General features: G+C 34.6%; 1 protein-coding gene across 2 annotated transcripts in view; it reads right to left on the reverse strand.

Annotated features, from left to right (window-relative positions):
- Nucleotides 1-18,697, reverse strand: part of AKAP6 (A-kinase anchoring protein 6) — a 505,318-nt gene that overhangs the window by 70,658 nt on the left and 415,963 nt on the right. For both annotated transcript variants that reach the window (XM_049766574.1, XM_049766573.1), the window contains exons 10-11: nt 14,867-15,013; nt 11,597-11,821 (exon numbers count right to left, since the gene is read on the reverse strand). In XM_049766574.1, the coding sequence (XP_049622531.1) occupies nt 11,597-11,821; nt 14,867-15,013 (372 nt within the window). The remainder of the gene's footprint in view (nt 1-11,596; nt 11,822-14,866; nt 15,014-18,697) is intronic.

Below are 18,697 nucleotides of genomic sequence, written 5' to 3' on the forward strand. Positions count from 1 at the left end.
TCTGAATTGTGTCCAACTTCTCAACATCACTTCCAAAGAAGTGTTAGGTGATAGATATTTTTATAGATGGTGGCTAAACATATCTTATAAGAGCTGAGATCAATATGTATTTAAGTATGATTTTTAGTCCACAACAAAGAGGGGCTCAGGGATTCAAAGAACCACACTGTGCTGAGGACTAAACCTGGAAGTTCCACATGGAAATCAGGCACTCCAGTCCCTTTAGACATTGCCCTGACTGAATCCAGCTATGGGTAGACTTACAATGGCTTTTCCTTTATTTTTGTTTTGCCATGAAAGGTTCAAACTCAGTGTCTCACCCAGGCTAGGCATGCACTCTACCCTGAGCTATATTCCAGTCCAATAAGTTTTAATATATTTTTTTTTAAAAAAAAAAGCTTTCTTTTTTTAAATGTTTGGGCCATTCCCACTTGTGCTCAGATCTGACACTTTGCTCTGTGTTCAGGACTTAATGTTACTGGCAGGGCTCTGGACCAACCCAGATTGGCAGCATGCAAGGCAAGTGTCTTAAATTCTGTAATATCTCACCAACCCCTAGCTTTAATTTTTTTAACCTAAGATATATAGAAAAGATGAAATCTTGTCTAACCTGGGTTAAATTTTTTGCATGTTAGAGTCAAACTGAATTGCTGTAAGACTGAAACTCTTCAAACAGATCATTAGTGAGTTTGTAGTGGCTCCAGCCATTAATGAGACTGATATCGTCAGGAAACGAGGGGCTCCTTTCTCAAGCTCATAAACTTCTAAAATATTCTCTCTTTTCTCTAAAAAAAATGGTAATAAAACTCCCATTCTGACCTAAAGATACCACTTTCTTACATCTATGTCCAGCACACAAAAACACTGATATAAAAGGGTGTATGCACACCTATGTTCATTGCAGCACTTAGTACAATCGCAAGAGATGGACACAACTCAAATTCCCAACTATGGATGAATGGATTAGTAATTTATGGTATATATACAAAATGGAATATTATGAAGTGCTAAGAAAAGGCAAAATCATGCAATTTGCCATGACATGAATGAAACTATAGGATATCATGCTAAATGAAGTCGGTCAGAAGGAAAGAGATAGATACAGAATGATCTCTCTAGTATGTGGGACTTAAAGCTACACAGCGAGATGGCAACTAAGTTCCAAAGGCAATACAAGAGAACTAATCCTCAAAACTGAAGTGAGAGGGGCCGGGGGACTTCTCATTGGGGGCCTTTTGGGAAGGAGGTAAATACACTGGATATAGGTATGATGTTAAAAGTATGTACGAGTGATGCCATCATTAACAACATTTCAATCACAGATCCTCAATAATAAAACGTTTTTAAAATTAAAATGAAATTTTAAAAAATGAAAAAAGGGTGGGTTAGAGTGATAGTGAGAGGTAGGGTGTTTGCCTTGCACGCTGACCCAAGATGGACCTTTGTTTGATCCCCATTGTCCCATATGTTCTCCCAAGTCAGGAGCAATTTCTTTTAGTTGTTGTTCTTGTTGTTTTAATTAATGTATAATGTCTAAAGTTCACTTCTATGGTGAGGCCTCCCTCAGCACGATACAGTGGATGGGTCTGAAGACAGTAGCATAACAGAAGAGAGATTAATTCATAAGCAGTCAGTTAGAATTTCTTTGGAGTCTTTAAGGGACTTTATTCCAAGTCCCTTACTGCCATATGCTTTTCCTCACATGACTTCTATTCTAAGCTCTTTCTTTCAAGAAGCTTCTTATCTAGGAGCAATTTTTGAATGCATAGCCAGGAGTAGCCCCTGAGTATCACCGGGTGTGGCCCATTTCCCCATTCCTCCAGAAAAAAAAATCAAAATGAAATTTTCTCACCTGTTTTTCAGCACAATCTCTTTTAAACTATTCAGCTAGGAAACACAGAACATTTGATTATTTATGGTGACACTTGAGATTTGCTTAGAGGATATGAGAGATTTTTTTCCTAAAAGTCTTGGGAAGATGAGTATTAATTTATTTCTGGAAGTCATGCAGAGGGGTTGGGATAAATATTTCTTTCTAAATCATGTGAATTGTGCCTAACTCTATTATTTATCTATTTTGTGAAAGTACATTGGTAATATTTCTTTTCAGCAAAATTACTTAGCAGTGCCACAATTTAACAGTGAATGTGAAATCTTTTTAAAGACCCTACTCTAACATTTTTAATTTCTAACATTTAAAAAAATAATTCATTGACTTCTTCTAGAAGGCTGTCAAGTATTCAGAAGTGGGATAAGGAATAATAGAGTTAGTGATCAGTTCATTTTTTTTTTCAGAAAGAGATCTTTGACCTAGGGAATAGAGTCTACAAAGCACTGACAGCTTTCAGAAGACTTTCTTTGTCAAACTACTGGCATTCACTTACAATTTCATGACCTTCCAGTAGCTTACCTTAATTTTCCATGCCTTAGTTTTCTCATTTTTAAGTAGAATACTACCTGCCTTAGCTAGATAATGAAGATTAAACAATTGATCATAGGTCAAAAACTTGAAACTGTGATTCCTATGAGGACTAGATAAATATTTTTGTCATTATATTCAAAAAAGAACATTGGTTCCTCCTAATGCAATTAAAACACAGGGTCCTTCTCTAAAAGTGATGTAGATGGTTGTCATTTTCTTGATTATAATTATTGATTATAATAATTGATTTTTGTAATCAAAACTTGGGTCTTTGGGCCAAATGTGACCCACTGTCTGCTTTTGCAAACAGTTTTGTAAATTAGTTGTAGTGAACAAACTGAGTTTATTTATTTATATTTATATTTATTTAATTATATAATTTATATTATATATTTATTATATTATATTATATTATATATATTATATATATTATATATTATATATATTATAAATTATATTATATATTATAAATTATAAATTATATATTTAATTATATAATTTATTTAATTATATGTTGTCTGTAACTGCTCTTATATATTTTATTATATTATATTATTATATTATATTATATATTATATATTATATTATATATTAATATTATATTATATATTATAAATTATTATTTATATAATATATATAATATATATAATTATATATATAATATATATATAATAATATAATATATATAATATAATATAATATAAATATTATATATTATAAATTATAAATTATATATTATATATATTATATATTATTTTATATATTATATATTATATATATTATATATATTATATATTATATATTATATATATATTATTATATATATTATTAATATATATTATATATATAATATATATTATATATATAATATATATAAATTATATATTATAAATTATATATTATATATTATATATTATATTATATATTATAAATTATAAATTATATATTTAATTATATAATTTATTTAATTATATGTTGTCTGTAACTGCTCTTATATATTTTGATAATGGTCTAGGATAATTGCTACAGAGATGGTATTATCTGGACTTTTACAGAAAATACTTGTGAACTTCCAATTTAGAATAAAACAAGGTTTTAGTGTTCATTCTGAAGGGTCACTGAATGACAAAATGGGAAAATACTTGAGCCCAGAGACTATAACTTTTGCCTGGAGTCTTGCTGATTTCTGTGTACATTCAAACACTTCACTTCAACTTCTATTTTAAGTTCTTCATAATAAATAATCACAAATTTTCAGTTTATATATGTATAATTTGTATTGGCATAATGTATAGAGAATTCATAAAATGTAGTGAAATTTACATTATTAAGCAAATAAAATATAAAAATTAAATTACTAAGCAAATCTGGGGCATTTATAATTGATAGGATTACCAAACTGATGCTGCATTTTACCTTTAAAAAAATAGTCATAGCCAAGGTGGCAGGCAGGACTAGTCCTAGGACTGTGGATGATGTGCCACGCACCTAGCACTGTAGGGTTCAGACTGAGTGGTCTTGGGGGTTCACCAGGGCTAGCCTGTTGACATTCTAAGGAGAACTTCAGGGACAGCACTTGGGGCCTTTGTGCCAGGCATGTCCTTTCTTCCCCTTTGAGATTTATCATTGGCTCCTTCTCACCTTTTGATGAAAGGCTCTTTCGTCTTGTCAGCTTGTCCTTTCTAGGCTGGTCTGGACCAGCTCAGCATGATGGCTTCTGAGTTGGTAAAGTATAATTTCTACCAAACTTGAATACTTACAATAATTATCTGGTTATGGAAATAAAACGAACATTTGATTAATGTTCTTTTTATTTTTCTTAAAGGGCCATGAGAAAAATAGACATTTTCAGGAAGTTCATTGAAGGTGCACACCCACTAAGAAGATCATCAGGCCAACTGGCCTCATAAACTCAAGGTACTCAACTGAAATCTTGTAGCACTCACTTCTTAGCAATTGCATATTTTTGTCTCATAATTCCTCAATTTGAACCCCTGTGCCCTTCCCTGTGGTTAGGCTACATTCAATTTCTCAGATAGAATTTTGCCTTCTGCATAATCCTTCATTTATCACACTTAATGCTTTTGAGAAAAAGAACAACCTCCAAAATTGATTTTTCTCTTTTTCTGAAATTTCTGATACTAATTCCTTCTAAAGTTTCAGATAAACCAAGCTTGAAAAAAACAGCTATGGCTACAATGAGAGGTATTTTTCTTTTCATATTCCTCCCTCCCTCCCTGCTCTTCTGGGGAGTACACTGTAGCTTAGCTATTATTACTCTGAGTGTTATATTAAAAAATTGTTCTGTTAAAACCCAGAAATTTTAGAAAATTTTAATCATAAAATTAAACCCTGTAGATAAATATTGGTGTGTGTGTGTGTGAGAGAGAGGGGGGGGGAGAGAGATAGAAAGAGAGAGAGATCAGTGACAGTATTAGACATATAAGAACACACTAGTGGAGAGGCAGGGGCTGCACCCAGAAGACTCCACATGACAGTTCTTCTGTTTCTTTTCAGCTGGTATGTTGGGGGCTCTGGGCAGGACAGTCAGTCATAGGCCCCCTGGGCTGACCACTTAGTCCAGGGGACTGAGATCCCCCCCATGCCAGATGGGTCTTCAGGGCCACGCCTGGTTAATCGGGCCCTGGGGGGAGGGTGGGGGAGAGAAATTCCTCCCCTATGCATCCACAAACTACAGAGGCAGGGGCTGCACCGGGAAGACTCCACATGCCAGTTCTTCTGTTTCTCTTCAGCTGGTATGTTGGGTGCTCTGGGCAGAACAGCTAACCATAGGCACCCTGGCTGACCACTTAGTCCAGGGGACAGAGATCCCCCACACCAGACTGGACCCCATTCAGGAGTTCTCTTCTTAATAGTATTCATTTGTGCCCGCGTGGCATATATACTTTTTAACAACACCCAAAAACATTCTTAATTCTCAACTGTTTCTACGGAAAAAAAAAAAAAGGAATTCCCTACATTTGGAGGATAATATTTAAATTGGTCTCTAAAATCAGTGCATATGTAGACGTGACTTCCTATACAGTGGTTCTCTCTGACTGCCAAGTCTAATCCATAAACAATTCATCTATACAATATATATAACCCCTCTGATATATTTCCCCTCCTCCACACCAGAGCCCCTTCTACTCCCTCATCTCCCAATCCGGAGTCCTTATCTTCCACTTAATTAACCCTCTTTATCCTCAGTTCTTTAATTTGTTAGGCACCAAGACTGACCTCCTGCCCCAACAGATTTTGCCCTTTCGCACACCCCTATAAAGTTCATTATTACTCCTTAACTCTCTCACCCCCAAACCATCAGTACCTCACATTTACCCCTTTTAACTTCAGTACTACACAGTTCTAATCACAGACCAAAGTCATGCATTGGATTAATCAACCCCCAACTATTTCAAAAGACATAAAATGGACACATATGTCTTTTGAATATTTTATGTGTATTTTCTTTAACAGCTATAAATCTTTCTAAATATTCTTTTACCGTGATGATTCTACCCACTTTTTATCTTGTCTTCTCTTTGTGAGCTGTTCAATATGGAATTTTGGTGGAAGAGTTCCTCAGTTTAATGCTTATGATTTAACCATGTCATGGGGATTGTTGGATTTGTTCTTATGGCCCCCATATGTGCTGATAATGCCATGTGGCATTGTTCCTTGTTTGCATAGGCACATTAAAATGGGAAAATACTATACATACAAATAAGTTCTTATCTAATAGAGATTGGAACACACAAATCTCGTAGTGCAATGGGGCCTTACACCCTGAACATTGATATAATGACCTGGCACAGGCCTCAGAAGAATGGGCATCCTCCATTCACCCCTGAACCAGGGAAGTTATCTACGAAACATTCAAGGTTTTTTATAACAACACTTGGAAGCAATCCTTTACCAGGGAAGACCCTACCAGGGCTCTGACATCGACCTGCTCTAAAGAGACTTCCCTTAACACTAAGAAGACTTGACAACAACAACGACATGCTTACAGGACAGGGTTCTCTGCATTGCCCTTTAATTGTGAGGTGAAATGAGAGGACGCTCTGCACCATCCTGACTGCAATATAGGATATGCAGATTCCAAGATCTTTAATACAGAAACATGATACCAACAACAGAGACTGTGTGAAAAATAAAAGTGTAATGGCACTACAGACAATGACCTGGATTGGACAAATTAGTTTGCCTGGAGCCTAGAGTTGTTGGTCTTATGCCAGGAAACTTCAGGGGTAGGGTCTCCTTGTATTTAGGCCAAGGCTTTTCCTTTCCATGTCCCTCATATTTTGGTGGGCCTATGTAAACATTAATTGTCACTCTAACACCGTTTTTACTGTGCTCCTTTGACACTAATCCTTAAGAAAAACAACCCACTTAAACTTTTGAGGTTGACTTAAACTAATATGCATGTGCATGGAAATGTAAAAAAGTACTTTGCCTTCAATGTTTAAGGAGTTATGTAAGTTTTATGTCTTTAGATTTCTTTGTATGCTGCTAAGAAATATTATGTACTACAATCTGGAGACTTGAGGGACAAAGTAATTGTACATGGGTTCTGTTTTATTTTTCTTAATGTTCTTTGGCTGAAAGTTCAAAGTTAAGATATCAGCAATGGGACTACTGAGAATTCTGTTTATGGGTGATTGTTCTTCCACTGTAACTTTACCTTGTCCTCTTTCTTTGCATCTGTGTTCTCATAATTAAAAATAAAAAATTAATAATAAAAAAAAGAGCCCACTAGTGGGGCCAGAGGAAAAAAAAGCAGCAGGTTAGGCACTTGCCTTGCATGAGGTTAACCTGGGTTATATCCATGACAACACATAAGATCCCCAAGCATCAGCACTGTAGGGAATGATTCCTGAGTTCAGAGTCAGAGCCAAGGTAACCCTTGACATTATCAGGTGGAACCCCCAACCAAAAAAAGAATATACAAAAGGGGTTTCTCACATGCAAAAAGTTTCTTAAATGTATACGTTCTTTTATAATTCTCCATTTTATTATTTAGAAAGATAGAGACAGATTTTTGGGATATATGGCAAGCAAAACGTTATTTACTCTGCATATTATTATCAATAATGATTAATAGGATATAAACATACATTATTATTTTACAGACAAATTTGCTTTCATTTTTCAAATAAAAATGGTAGTATACAAATATTTGATTAATAATCTGACTATTATAGCATAAATAGCTCAGAAACATTTAGAATTCTAGCTAATAATTTTACTTTTTGTCTTTTATTTCCAAGAGCCCCTAAACTCTATACCAAAAAATGGCATTTGTGCTCTCATATTCTCTGCAGCATTATTCACAAGATTGAAATATGGAAGTAATGCAAGTGTCCAAGAACAAATGACTGAATAAAGAAACTAGTATTTGCATGTTTCTGTATATATGTATACACATAATGGAATACAATTCAGCTATAGGAAAAGATGAAATCATGCAATTTCCCACTATGCAAATGGATCTGGAGAGTATTGTGCTGAATGAAGTCAAAGTGAGGTACAAAGAATGATCTCATATGTGGGAGATGAAGAAACAAGGTAAGGAAATAAGAAATACTTAAAAAACAACAGAATTTGAGAACTAGTCTACAGAACTGAGTTTACCAGGATTGGAGTTGGGGTGGGGGAAAGTTTGAAGGGGGCATTCTGGTGAGAAGTGTGGTGTTGGAACATTGTTTTCATGTGACACTATTCTTGGAAATTACTAGAAATTATGGTACCTAACATAAAATTAAAAAGAAAAAAATTCTCATTAGAAAAAATATATAGAATATTCTTTAAAAGCAGCAACAAAGGAAGGGGTGAGGTAAGGAGGACTACCATACTTCTAGTTTATATCTTCCTAGTTTATATGAGCAAACAGGTTAAAAAATGTTTGAGACCAAACTTTGAGATTATAAGGAAAATCTATCAGAGTTACATAATCCCCAAAAATGAAACTTTAAGAAGCTCAAGTTTATAAAGTGACATGCAGCAAAAAAAAAAAAAATTAACATAGGTATAACACAAAAATGTAAAACAAAAACACAAATACTTTCACCTAACAAGATCTTTAACACTAAAGTATCTATTATTCTGGTCAAATAGCAAAAGATTCTGATGACAAATCTACCAATAAATAAATAATGACATTCACTTCTGTACTTTTCTTCCTTTTCAGACAGCCCATCATGGAAAGCCATTCAATAAATATCAACTAGTATTAATTGTGTTTTGTAGCTAACAGAACGAGTTTTAAAATCATGTAGCCAGGACTGACACCTAATTCTACCATTTATTACTGTATATATGATTCCAAATACACCAAACACAGCCAAACAGAATGAAATACAAAAGCATACAAGTATAACTGTGATGATAAAAACATAAAAGTACTCTAATGCAGTGTTTATCCACCTAGGGACATATAACTCCTGTGAGTTCCAGGATATTCCAAGGAGGCAATAGGTAAAAATCTCATAGATGCTTGTTTGAATTTTTCACCCCCTTTTTTTCTTTTTCTTTTTTTTTCTTACCTTCAAACAGAAACATATAACTTGAACCATCTTGTTCTGCCTCACAAATTGAGGGGAAATAATGGAGGACACTAAGATAAAAAAGCTGTAAGAACATTGAGTAGAAATAAAAAATGATCAGACTTCAATACCAAATCCAAAGCCAACTACAACAGAATCCATACCCAATCTACAACAAGTTAGACACAGAAGGGACAATTTATACTAGCAGCCCCAGGGGCAAAGGAGGGGCATGCTGGGAATAGGGGTGGAAGGAGGACAACATTGATGGTGGGAATGCCCCTGATTCAATGCCACTATGTACCTAAAATACTACTGTGAATGATTTATAATCCACTTTGGTCAAAATAAAAATTATCAATTAAAAAAAATCTCATAGATGGAGGCCACAGTGGGAGATAAGGAACTAACCAGTAAGATGAGGTGGGCTGGGAGTACAGGAAGGAAACAAGTTCCAAAGAGAATCATGGTGAAAAATGTTTGAGAAACATCTCTTCATGTGAAAAAAAATCTTAGAAGAAATAAGATACATAGTTTATAAAAGTCCTTACTACTTTGAAATAAAAATTCTGAATATTTTAGCTACTAAGATACACATAATAAATTAGGCTCAGTGAACATTTTTCCTAGTAGCTAGAAAGTATTAGCAAATGACAAGGAAACATGGGAAATAGCCAGTGATCTGAACATTCAACAATTTCTCTCTTTATATCTTTTTAAGCTCTTTAAACTTTATGATCAGGCATCACTAAAAAATTATGTTGATGTCACTGTAAAATGTTAAGGTGTACAATCAATGTCTTCTGGAGTTATCAGCAAAATTAATGCATAATTGCTAATGCTTTTATTTATAGTAATAATGTAGAAAGAAATTGCTTTCCAATATGGGTGGAAATATGATGGTAGGTAGTAGGTGAATATACAAACAACTGTATTAAATAACTTTCTATGATTGGTCACAATTATTACGTAACATCTTCAGGCTTATTATTTTAAGAGATTGATATTTCTGGGTCAGAAATAGTATAGGTGATAGTAGGGGCTAAGATTGTCTTGAACATGGTCATTCTGGGTTAATCTTAGGAACTCCAAATGGTCCCTTGAGCCCCCAAGAAGCAATTCCTGAATGCAGAGCCAGGAGCAAGAACAGGTGATGCCAAAAATAAATAAATAAATAGAGAAATTTCTATTCCTCCTGAACCTACCATCACAGAAAATAAATAATAGGTTATCAATATGAAATCATAAATACTATTGGCACTCTAGTTTCTATAAATTGGTGTACCAATGGGTCACAGCAGAAATCAAAACAAGGATGAGGGTCATTAAGCAGGTTGCTAGAACCACAAAAGAGCCACAGTTGGGAAAAATGCACATCACAACATCTTATTTATCAGGACTAGAATACTTTAGAAATCACAAGGTGCGTTTAAATAAAGACTAGGAAACTCTCTAGAAATTTCAACTCACTGCAATGTGGGTTGGGGTGAAAAAATTAAGAAATAACAAGTCAGGTGGGCAGTGAATTGTAGATAGCAAAACCCATTTACTCTGACAATGCTACCATTTATTTTCCAGTTTTATATTTTGATTCAATAGCAAAAGAGCGATTTCAACCAAATCACTTTAAGGAGTGTAATGAAGACTGTTGGTCTAGAAATAAAGTAGTCTTACCCTAAAAGGGGCTTTTCTAGGGTTAAGCAGGCAAGGCTAGCAGGCCTCTCTGAGATAGGTGAACCCCTGTAATTAAGTTCAATGACAGAAAGATAAAAGCTGATAGGATAGAGGGTGAGAGATAAAGGAAATCTGGTTCAGGAAGCTTTGGGAAATAGTTGCTCAGTCACCAACAGCTCTTTTCCTTTTTGTTTTCCTCCTTGTCTTTATTTAATAACATTTAAGCCAGAAGGTTTCCTGCTATCAAGTTCATATTACACAACCCCAAAGCATAAGGGAGAAACAAGTGAAACCCTGAGGAATTAGTGCATTTACAAAAATATTTAGGCAGTAACAGCTCACTTGGACAAGAAAAAACCATTTTAATTTTAAACTACTTTTAAACAAAGACTGGGTAAACTTTGGGGAAAGAAACCAGGAACAATTGCTTCTTCATAAACATGTGATACACATGTCCACATGTACCACATGATTTCTTTCCTATTTAGTTGATACTTTCCTAGTATACTTGACACGATTTCCTTCTTAGTTAATTAATACTTTCCTATGTAAAAATTATATTTTTTGCTGATATTAATGGGCTTCAATTAATCATGTGCCTTTATCACATCAATTTAGGGGAACATTCTTAGGCACATTATTTATAGAACAGTTAGGTCTGCCAGACAAAGTTTTCAGTAGTCTAGCGTTTTCTGGTTTGATATGCTTTCAATTATCAAAGCCTCTCTCAACAGGAATTTCACAAACACCCAAGCAGAAATTTTCCAAATACACTGGTTAGTGTTCATCTTTATACACTTACAGACATTAGGCACATAAGAAATGTGGAGGGTACCCATAAACTCAAGAAAACATTAATACATAGATACACTGAAATAATACTTTTTGTATTTGATAAATATTTCATCCTGACATAGAAAGCTTTTTATCAACTTTGATTGTTTTTTTTTATTACCTTAAAGTATTGCAGTTGTTTCTCAGCATTCATTGTTCCTTCCTTTTCTTGTCTCAGGCAAGAATTGAAGATGAAAAGCTCTGTATCTCTCAGCCACCCTTTCAGTTCTTTGATCCTGACCTCCAGCTGCCTTACGAGGCTTCCACTTTCAGGAGAGAGTAGGTCACGAGGACCAGACCCACTGTGTCCCACCATTGTGTCCTGAATCTGTTCTCCAAGGGTTTTCTAATGCATCCGATTAAAATATAAAACAAACAAAGGGAAAAAAAACAAAATAATATAGTAAACATGACAGAAAAAAATCATAGATTAGTTTAGGTACCAAAAACATATCAGTTTGTCTGGTAAAGCGAACCATCTGCAGGTGTCCTCAACACTGACATTCAGTTCAGGTTAGCTCATTGTTCATTTAAATTTGAATTCCTTTGTATTGTTCTGACTTCCACTGGAGGCTTAAGCAAAACTTGTTCACTTATACTTTCCTTTAACAGAGAGAATATTTGACCTCAAAGTTCACTGATGGTCACTGATAAAAACTCATTTGAATTCTCCTGACAGGAGCTGACAGTAAAAAAAAATCTGCATTAAATTCTTAGCAGGTAGAAATCTGAGTTTTAATCAATAAGTTAAAGAGCCCATGAGTAGACTGTGCATGAAGAATGAGGTTCCTTGTTTTGGTTTGTGTTGTGAAGTTAATTCTCCAAACCATACAAGTAGGGCAGCTGAGAAGAGTTGCTCATTTAATCTGACTTGGAAATTATTCAACTCCATAATTCTTTTCACTTTCTATTTGTGATTATGAGACTTTCTAATTTATGTTAAAATGAGGCCCAATCACTACACTACAACCATCATCTTAGATGTTCCATCATGGCAAGATGTTGCAATTAGGCACAGAGATAAGGGCATCTTCCTGTTTATTTATTTTTGTTTTTGTTTTAGTGAAAAATACTATTTGGAGACACAGCAAAAGTTCATCTGTAATGTGGAATTAAACCTACAAAAATAAGCTTTAAAATGCAAATAAAATTAAGTCAGACAAACATTCATCTGCAATGTAGTGTTCTATAAATAGTATATTTTAGAAGATCGTAATAGAAAAATAGCCTTTCTTGGCAACACCCTTGTATTTTCATGGTGCAAATATTGATAATTTGAAGACCCTCAGTGGAATCCAGATTTAGCTATTGTTTTTACGCTGTAACAAAAGTAGCAGCAGGAGGTGAAATCAATGCCCTTGGAGGGTAGGGTCACAAAAAAGAATTTATTGCCACTTTTTTGTTCTGGAACAGTTTGCAATCATAAATTCTTCATAAACAGAATACTTCAGAGAATGGTCCGTCTTCATAAATATACGACAGAGGACATCAATTTCATTTAATTCACAATTTGTGTCAGCACAGCAGATGCCAATGCCTGCCTTGATAGGGTTGTTTAATATGCAATTGAGACAGAGTAATATGCAGCACAGGGGACAAAATTTCACAGATTAAACTGTACGCACCACTGACATTTCATTCTAATGTATTTCCATTCCACAGTGTTCACCTTAGATGAAAGTAATATTAAAAACCATATCCCTCTATTTTACTATTGTTAGAAGTTAAAATCCTTGTCTTTAATTTTTTCATGCCAATTAAAATGTAATCATGCCAATTAAAGCAGTAAGCCTGGTGGTGTTAGTGTAGCATAGGTTTTGCTGGAAAAAAAAATAAAATCCCTCATCTAGACCCCAATCATTACAAAACTCTGCATATTGCATTAACTGATTTTTTTCAAGATGGCAACCATTTTTAAGGCATCTCACTGATAAGGGATAAATAGATAACTCTGTTTTTAAATAAGAATATATGCTAATTTAAGTACTTGGTTGAGGAAGCAAGATATAGGACATTTCCACATAGTTTTTGAATAATATTAGCTATTTATCAATTTAAGTTATCTTGAGATGCAATACAGATAAACTGGAAGTTTAGCAAGCTCATAATGTAGTTGTTTTCTTCTACTTACTAAACAATCTATGAAAATGGCATACACAACCACATTTTTTCCTGCATGAAATTGATGACTTCTGCATTAACAAGTTCTGACTTAAATCTCCATATGATCAAGCAAAAACCAGTAATTAGTATTAAAAAGTAATGTAAAGATAGGTTAAAGTAAAAACTTTTAATATTTTAAGTTACTTTGTACAACTGCAGAGCATTGTGAATTTAGATGAGAAAGCAAGGATTTAAACTTGCAATTTTTTTAATCACCTAGATTAAGCATAGCATAAACTAAACACTGGCATTCCTCCAAGTCATCAAGGTACATGGAGAGCTTTTTATTCAAAATATTTTTGGAGTATTATTTCCTTAAAATTAAAAAAAAGGAAGGAAATGGAAAGCATGCAAAATTATGCTTCAAAACTGACACCACCCATACTGTGCTGTTATAATTAATCATTTAAGTAATTGACAAATTTAGCTTACCCTTGATTTGAAGTGAAGGCAATTTAGGAGATAAGTTGATGAAAAAAATACAGTTTAACCTCTCTCTCTCTCTCAGCTGTCTTCCAACAAAAGGACAGTACTGTCTCCTGCACAGTGCCACCCTGGTCTCTGGGTAGCAGAATCTCTATATTGCCTTTTTGCCAGATTCTTGAATCTCAGTCTTTGGCTGAGACCCAGCCCATCATTGCGTGAAATGAATTACATGAAACTTTTTTTTTTTGGCTTTGTTAAAAGTAAGCTGTAAATTGAGGCACAAAGTAAAGGCTGATTTATTTCTGTAATTCAAATTTGGGTCAAATTTGCATCTTTGTTTTGGTGCTTTTAGTGTGATTTGAAAGCTGTAGTGACAATTCTACTTTTCATCTGAAGGGTACAGTAAATAGTTAAAAAGTGGATGTCTCTAACATGTACCTTCAGAATAAATTCTATTAACATTCATTCAAGCATAACAGTCAGTGTATATCAGATATACTGTATTATACTTGACTTGATGCATACCCATAATACATGGCATATTTTACTTACTTTTTATGTATTAAAGAACCAAAAATTATTAAAATCTGAGAGGAGACAAACTCAGAGTGAAAAAATATCAAACAGAAGAGGAGAAGCAGTGTTTTCCTCCATAATAGCATGAATATCTTGTTTGAAATGTAGGTAGTGAATTGAAAGAGAGAGATATTTGTGCTTCAAATTAGAAATAAGACAGATAGAGTACTTTACTACACACAAAAATGTACATATAACCTATAAACAGTAATAAAAATGCAAATACCCCAAGCAGTTTCCATTTTTCATTAATTGAATCCACTTTTTCAAGGAGATCATTTGGTAGTAAAACGCCACCTTTCTTCAAAGCTTCAACCTTACTAAGCAGCTCTGTCTTTTTCAGGTCCCTGATGGACATTTCCACACTGTATCGCTAAAATGAAAAGAGAGAAAGAGACATTATTAAAGAAGGGTGATGTTTTTAGAAAATCTTTCTGTTGAGACCAGAGGGGTGGTGCAAGCAGTAGATCATTTGCCTTGCACGCTCCAACCTAGGATGGACCATGGTTCAATCACCTGGCATCCCACGGGATGATCCCCCAAGCCGGAAGCAAATTCTGAATGCATAGCCAGGAGTAACCCCTGAGTGTCACTAGGTGTGGCCCAAAAAGCAAAAGCAAAAAAAAACCTTTCTGACCAAGTTCATGACGCTCATGGGAATTAAAAGTTTCTATAGCCAATAAAATGTATAGGTAAGCTAAACCTATGAACCTTGAGTAATTGAGAGATATTGGTTTAAAAAATACTTATTTGGGGCTGGCAAGGTGGCACTAGAGGTAAGGTGTCTGCCTTGCAAGTGCTAGCCAAGGAAGGACTGCAGTTCGATCCCCCAGCGTCCCATATGGTCCCACCATGCCAGGGGCGATTTCTGAGCACTTAGCCAGGAGTAACCCCTGAGCATCAAACGGTGTGCCCCCCCAAAATACTAATTTAAAATTGTTTGATATAGATATACACAAATATCCTTTGATATCTCATTTAGTAGACAAAGATGTGTGCTGGCTTTTTATTGAAAGCCCAAGATACAAGAGCCACCCACTGAATGGGAGAAACTATTCACCCAATACCCATCAGATAAGGGGCTAATCTCCAAAATATACAAGGCACTGACAGAAATTTACAAGAAAAAAAACATCTAATCCCATCAAAAAATGGGGAGAAGAAATGGACAGACACTTTGACAAAGAAGAAATACAAATGGCCAAAAGACACATGAAAAAATGCTCCACATCACTAATCATCAGGGAGATGCACATCAAAACAACTATGAGGTACCACCTCACACCACAGAGAATGGCACACATCACAAAGAATGAGAATAAACAGAGTTGGCGGGGATGTGTAGAGAAAGGAACTCTTATCCACTGCTGATGGGAATGCCGTCTAGTTCAACCTTTATGGAAAGCGATATAGAGACTCTTCCAAAAACTGGAAATCGAGCTCCCATACGACCCAGCTATACCACTCCTAGGAATATACCCTAGGAACACAAATATACAATACAAAAATCCCTTCCTTACACCTATATTCATTGCAGCACTATTTACCATAGCAAGACTCTGGAAACAACCAAGATGCCCTTCAACAGACGAATGGCTAAAGAAACTGTGGTACATATACACAATGGAATATTATGCAGCTGTCAGGAGAGATGAAGATTTGAAATTTTCTTATACATGGATGTACATAGAATCTATTATGCTGATTGAAATAAGTCAGAGAGAGAGAGAGAAAAAAACGCAGAATGGTCTCACTCATCTATGGGTTTTAAGAAAAATGAAAGACATTCTTGCAATAATAATTTTCAGACACAAAAGAGAAAAGAGCTGGAAGTTCCAGCTCACCTCAGGAAGCTCACCACAAAGAGTGATGAGCTTAGTTAGAGAAATAACTACATTTTGAACTGTCCTAATAATGAGAATGTATGAGGGAAATGGAAAGCCTGTCTAGAGTACAGGCGTGGGTCGGGTGGGGAGGAGGAAGATTTGGGACATTGGTGATGGGAATGTTGCATTGGTGATGGGTGGTGTTCTTTACAAGACTGAAACCCAAACACAATCATGTATGTAATCAAGGTGTTTAAATAATATATATGTATATATATAAAAAAGAAAGACAAGGAGAGGTTTTACTCAGGATATACTCCTGTCTCTGTGCTCAGTAGTGAACTCCGGCTTTGCTCACAGGACCATTTATGGTACTAAGGATCAAATCTTAGTCTGCTATGTGCAAGGTAATATCTTACTCACTAGCCATAATATTTGTTTTCTTTTAAATAAAATTTAATTGGTAGAAATAGTTTAGATTCAGCCTTTCTGAAAAACTATATGGAGTCTTACAAAAAAATTAAAAGAAAAACTACCATATGACCCAGAGAATCCATTCCCTGGTAACTAAGATGCCCAGGAACAAAAAACCATTTATTTAAAAAGATCACTGCACTACTATGCTCATTGTAGCACTATTCCTAACAGTCAAAAACTTGAAACAACTCAAATGCCTAACAACAAAAGACTGGATAAATAAATTGTGGTATGTATAACACAAAGGAATACTACTCAGTTGTAAGAGAAGATTAAAACCTGTAGTATGCTGCAGCTAAGATAGAACAGAAGGGAATCATACTGAGAAAAGGACTAATTCTGAATGACCTTCATGAATGAAGTAATAAAAAACATAGTGAGGGACTATACAATGGTCAAATAAAAATTATCTGAATTATTGCCTATATTTTATATAATATTTATATAATATATTATTGCCTATAGAAATGAGTTTATTGAGTAAGGAAGTGGGTGTGGAGGCTTGAGTGAGTGGTAGAGGGATGCTGGTATTTTGGAGGCAGTTGTATGTAGAGGCATTGTATTTCTGAAACATTAATACTAACCTTATAAACCACAGTGATTAAACTAAAATTAAATTTAAAATTTTATGAACACATTTGATTTTAAGGTATTTTAAATAGGAAAATACTTGGTCTAAGGAAAAAAATATAAAATAGTATAGTAATTTGTTAAATAATTTGCCCCAGGGGCTAGATAGTACAGAAGGTAAAGTATTTGCCTTGTCTACAGTTGGTCACAATTTGATTCCCAGTACCACACAAGGTTTCTTGAGCACTTCCAGGGTTGATCCCTTAGCAAAGGGCCAGGAGTAAGCTGGCTGAGCACTACTAGGTGCAACCAACCTCACACCCCCAACTCTCAGGCCCCAGCAATAAAGTTACTCCAGAATGTTACCTGTACCTCATCTCTGCTCTGCAAAGGATCAACCTCAGGGTAGTACAAACAAAATAACACTTATTTAAACATGTAAGCCAGGGAAAGAAGTCAAAGACTTAATACATATACTTTGTAAGCCAGAGACATGAGTTCAACTTTAGATGCTCCATGGTCCCCTTAGCATTCCTGAGATGCTAGAGACTAAACAAAACTTGTGCAAGTGTGGCCCAAAACCCAATTTCCCTCTAATATACATTGTATTCTAACAAACTACCAAGTACCTTTCTTCCAAAAGATGTTTTACTAGAGATAATGCAAGTGCTCTTAAATGGTAGTTACCATGGTGATTTTCTTCAAATAACTATTTGATAACTTCATAGGTAGAAAGATCTATATTATGGACCATGACTGTTACTTTTAAATATATCACATAAAAATGAGTAGAAAAACTACATTCAGACAAAAATATTATAAGTAGATTTGAGTACTTTTACAAAATATAATGGCAATCCTGAAATATTCTTCTTCAAGGCATAAAATAAGGACAGTGTCCTTATTTATTACCACTGTCTTAACTGAACACCTTATCAGGTCTAATAAGACAAACTTTTATCCAAGGAAAGGGTCAAACTAGTAAGTCAAAGCATGTCCAAACATTTGAATTATTTTATTCACCTTGAAAATATATAAGATTCCAAACTTAAATACAATTGGAAACAGCTTAAAGGAAAAGAAGGTGTGATATCACTGTTTCTGTTAATAGATCATCAGCATTTGCGTGCATATGTTTGCATACTTTTAGTTTCATATTTTAATCTTTCATTTACACTAAACAT

Source organism: Suncus etruscus, chromosome 2, assembly GCF_024139225.1.
Source record: "Suncus etruscus isolate mSunEtr1 chromosome 2, mSunEtr1.pri.cur, whole genome shotgun sequence".
Classification (NCBI taxonomy): domain Eukaryota; kingdom Metazoa; phylum Chordata; class Mammalia; order Eulipotyphla; family Soricidae; genus Suncus; species Suncus etruscus.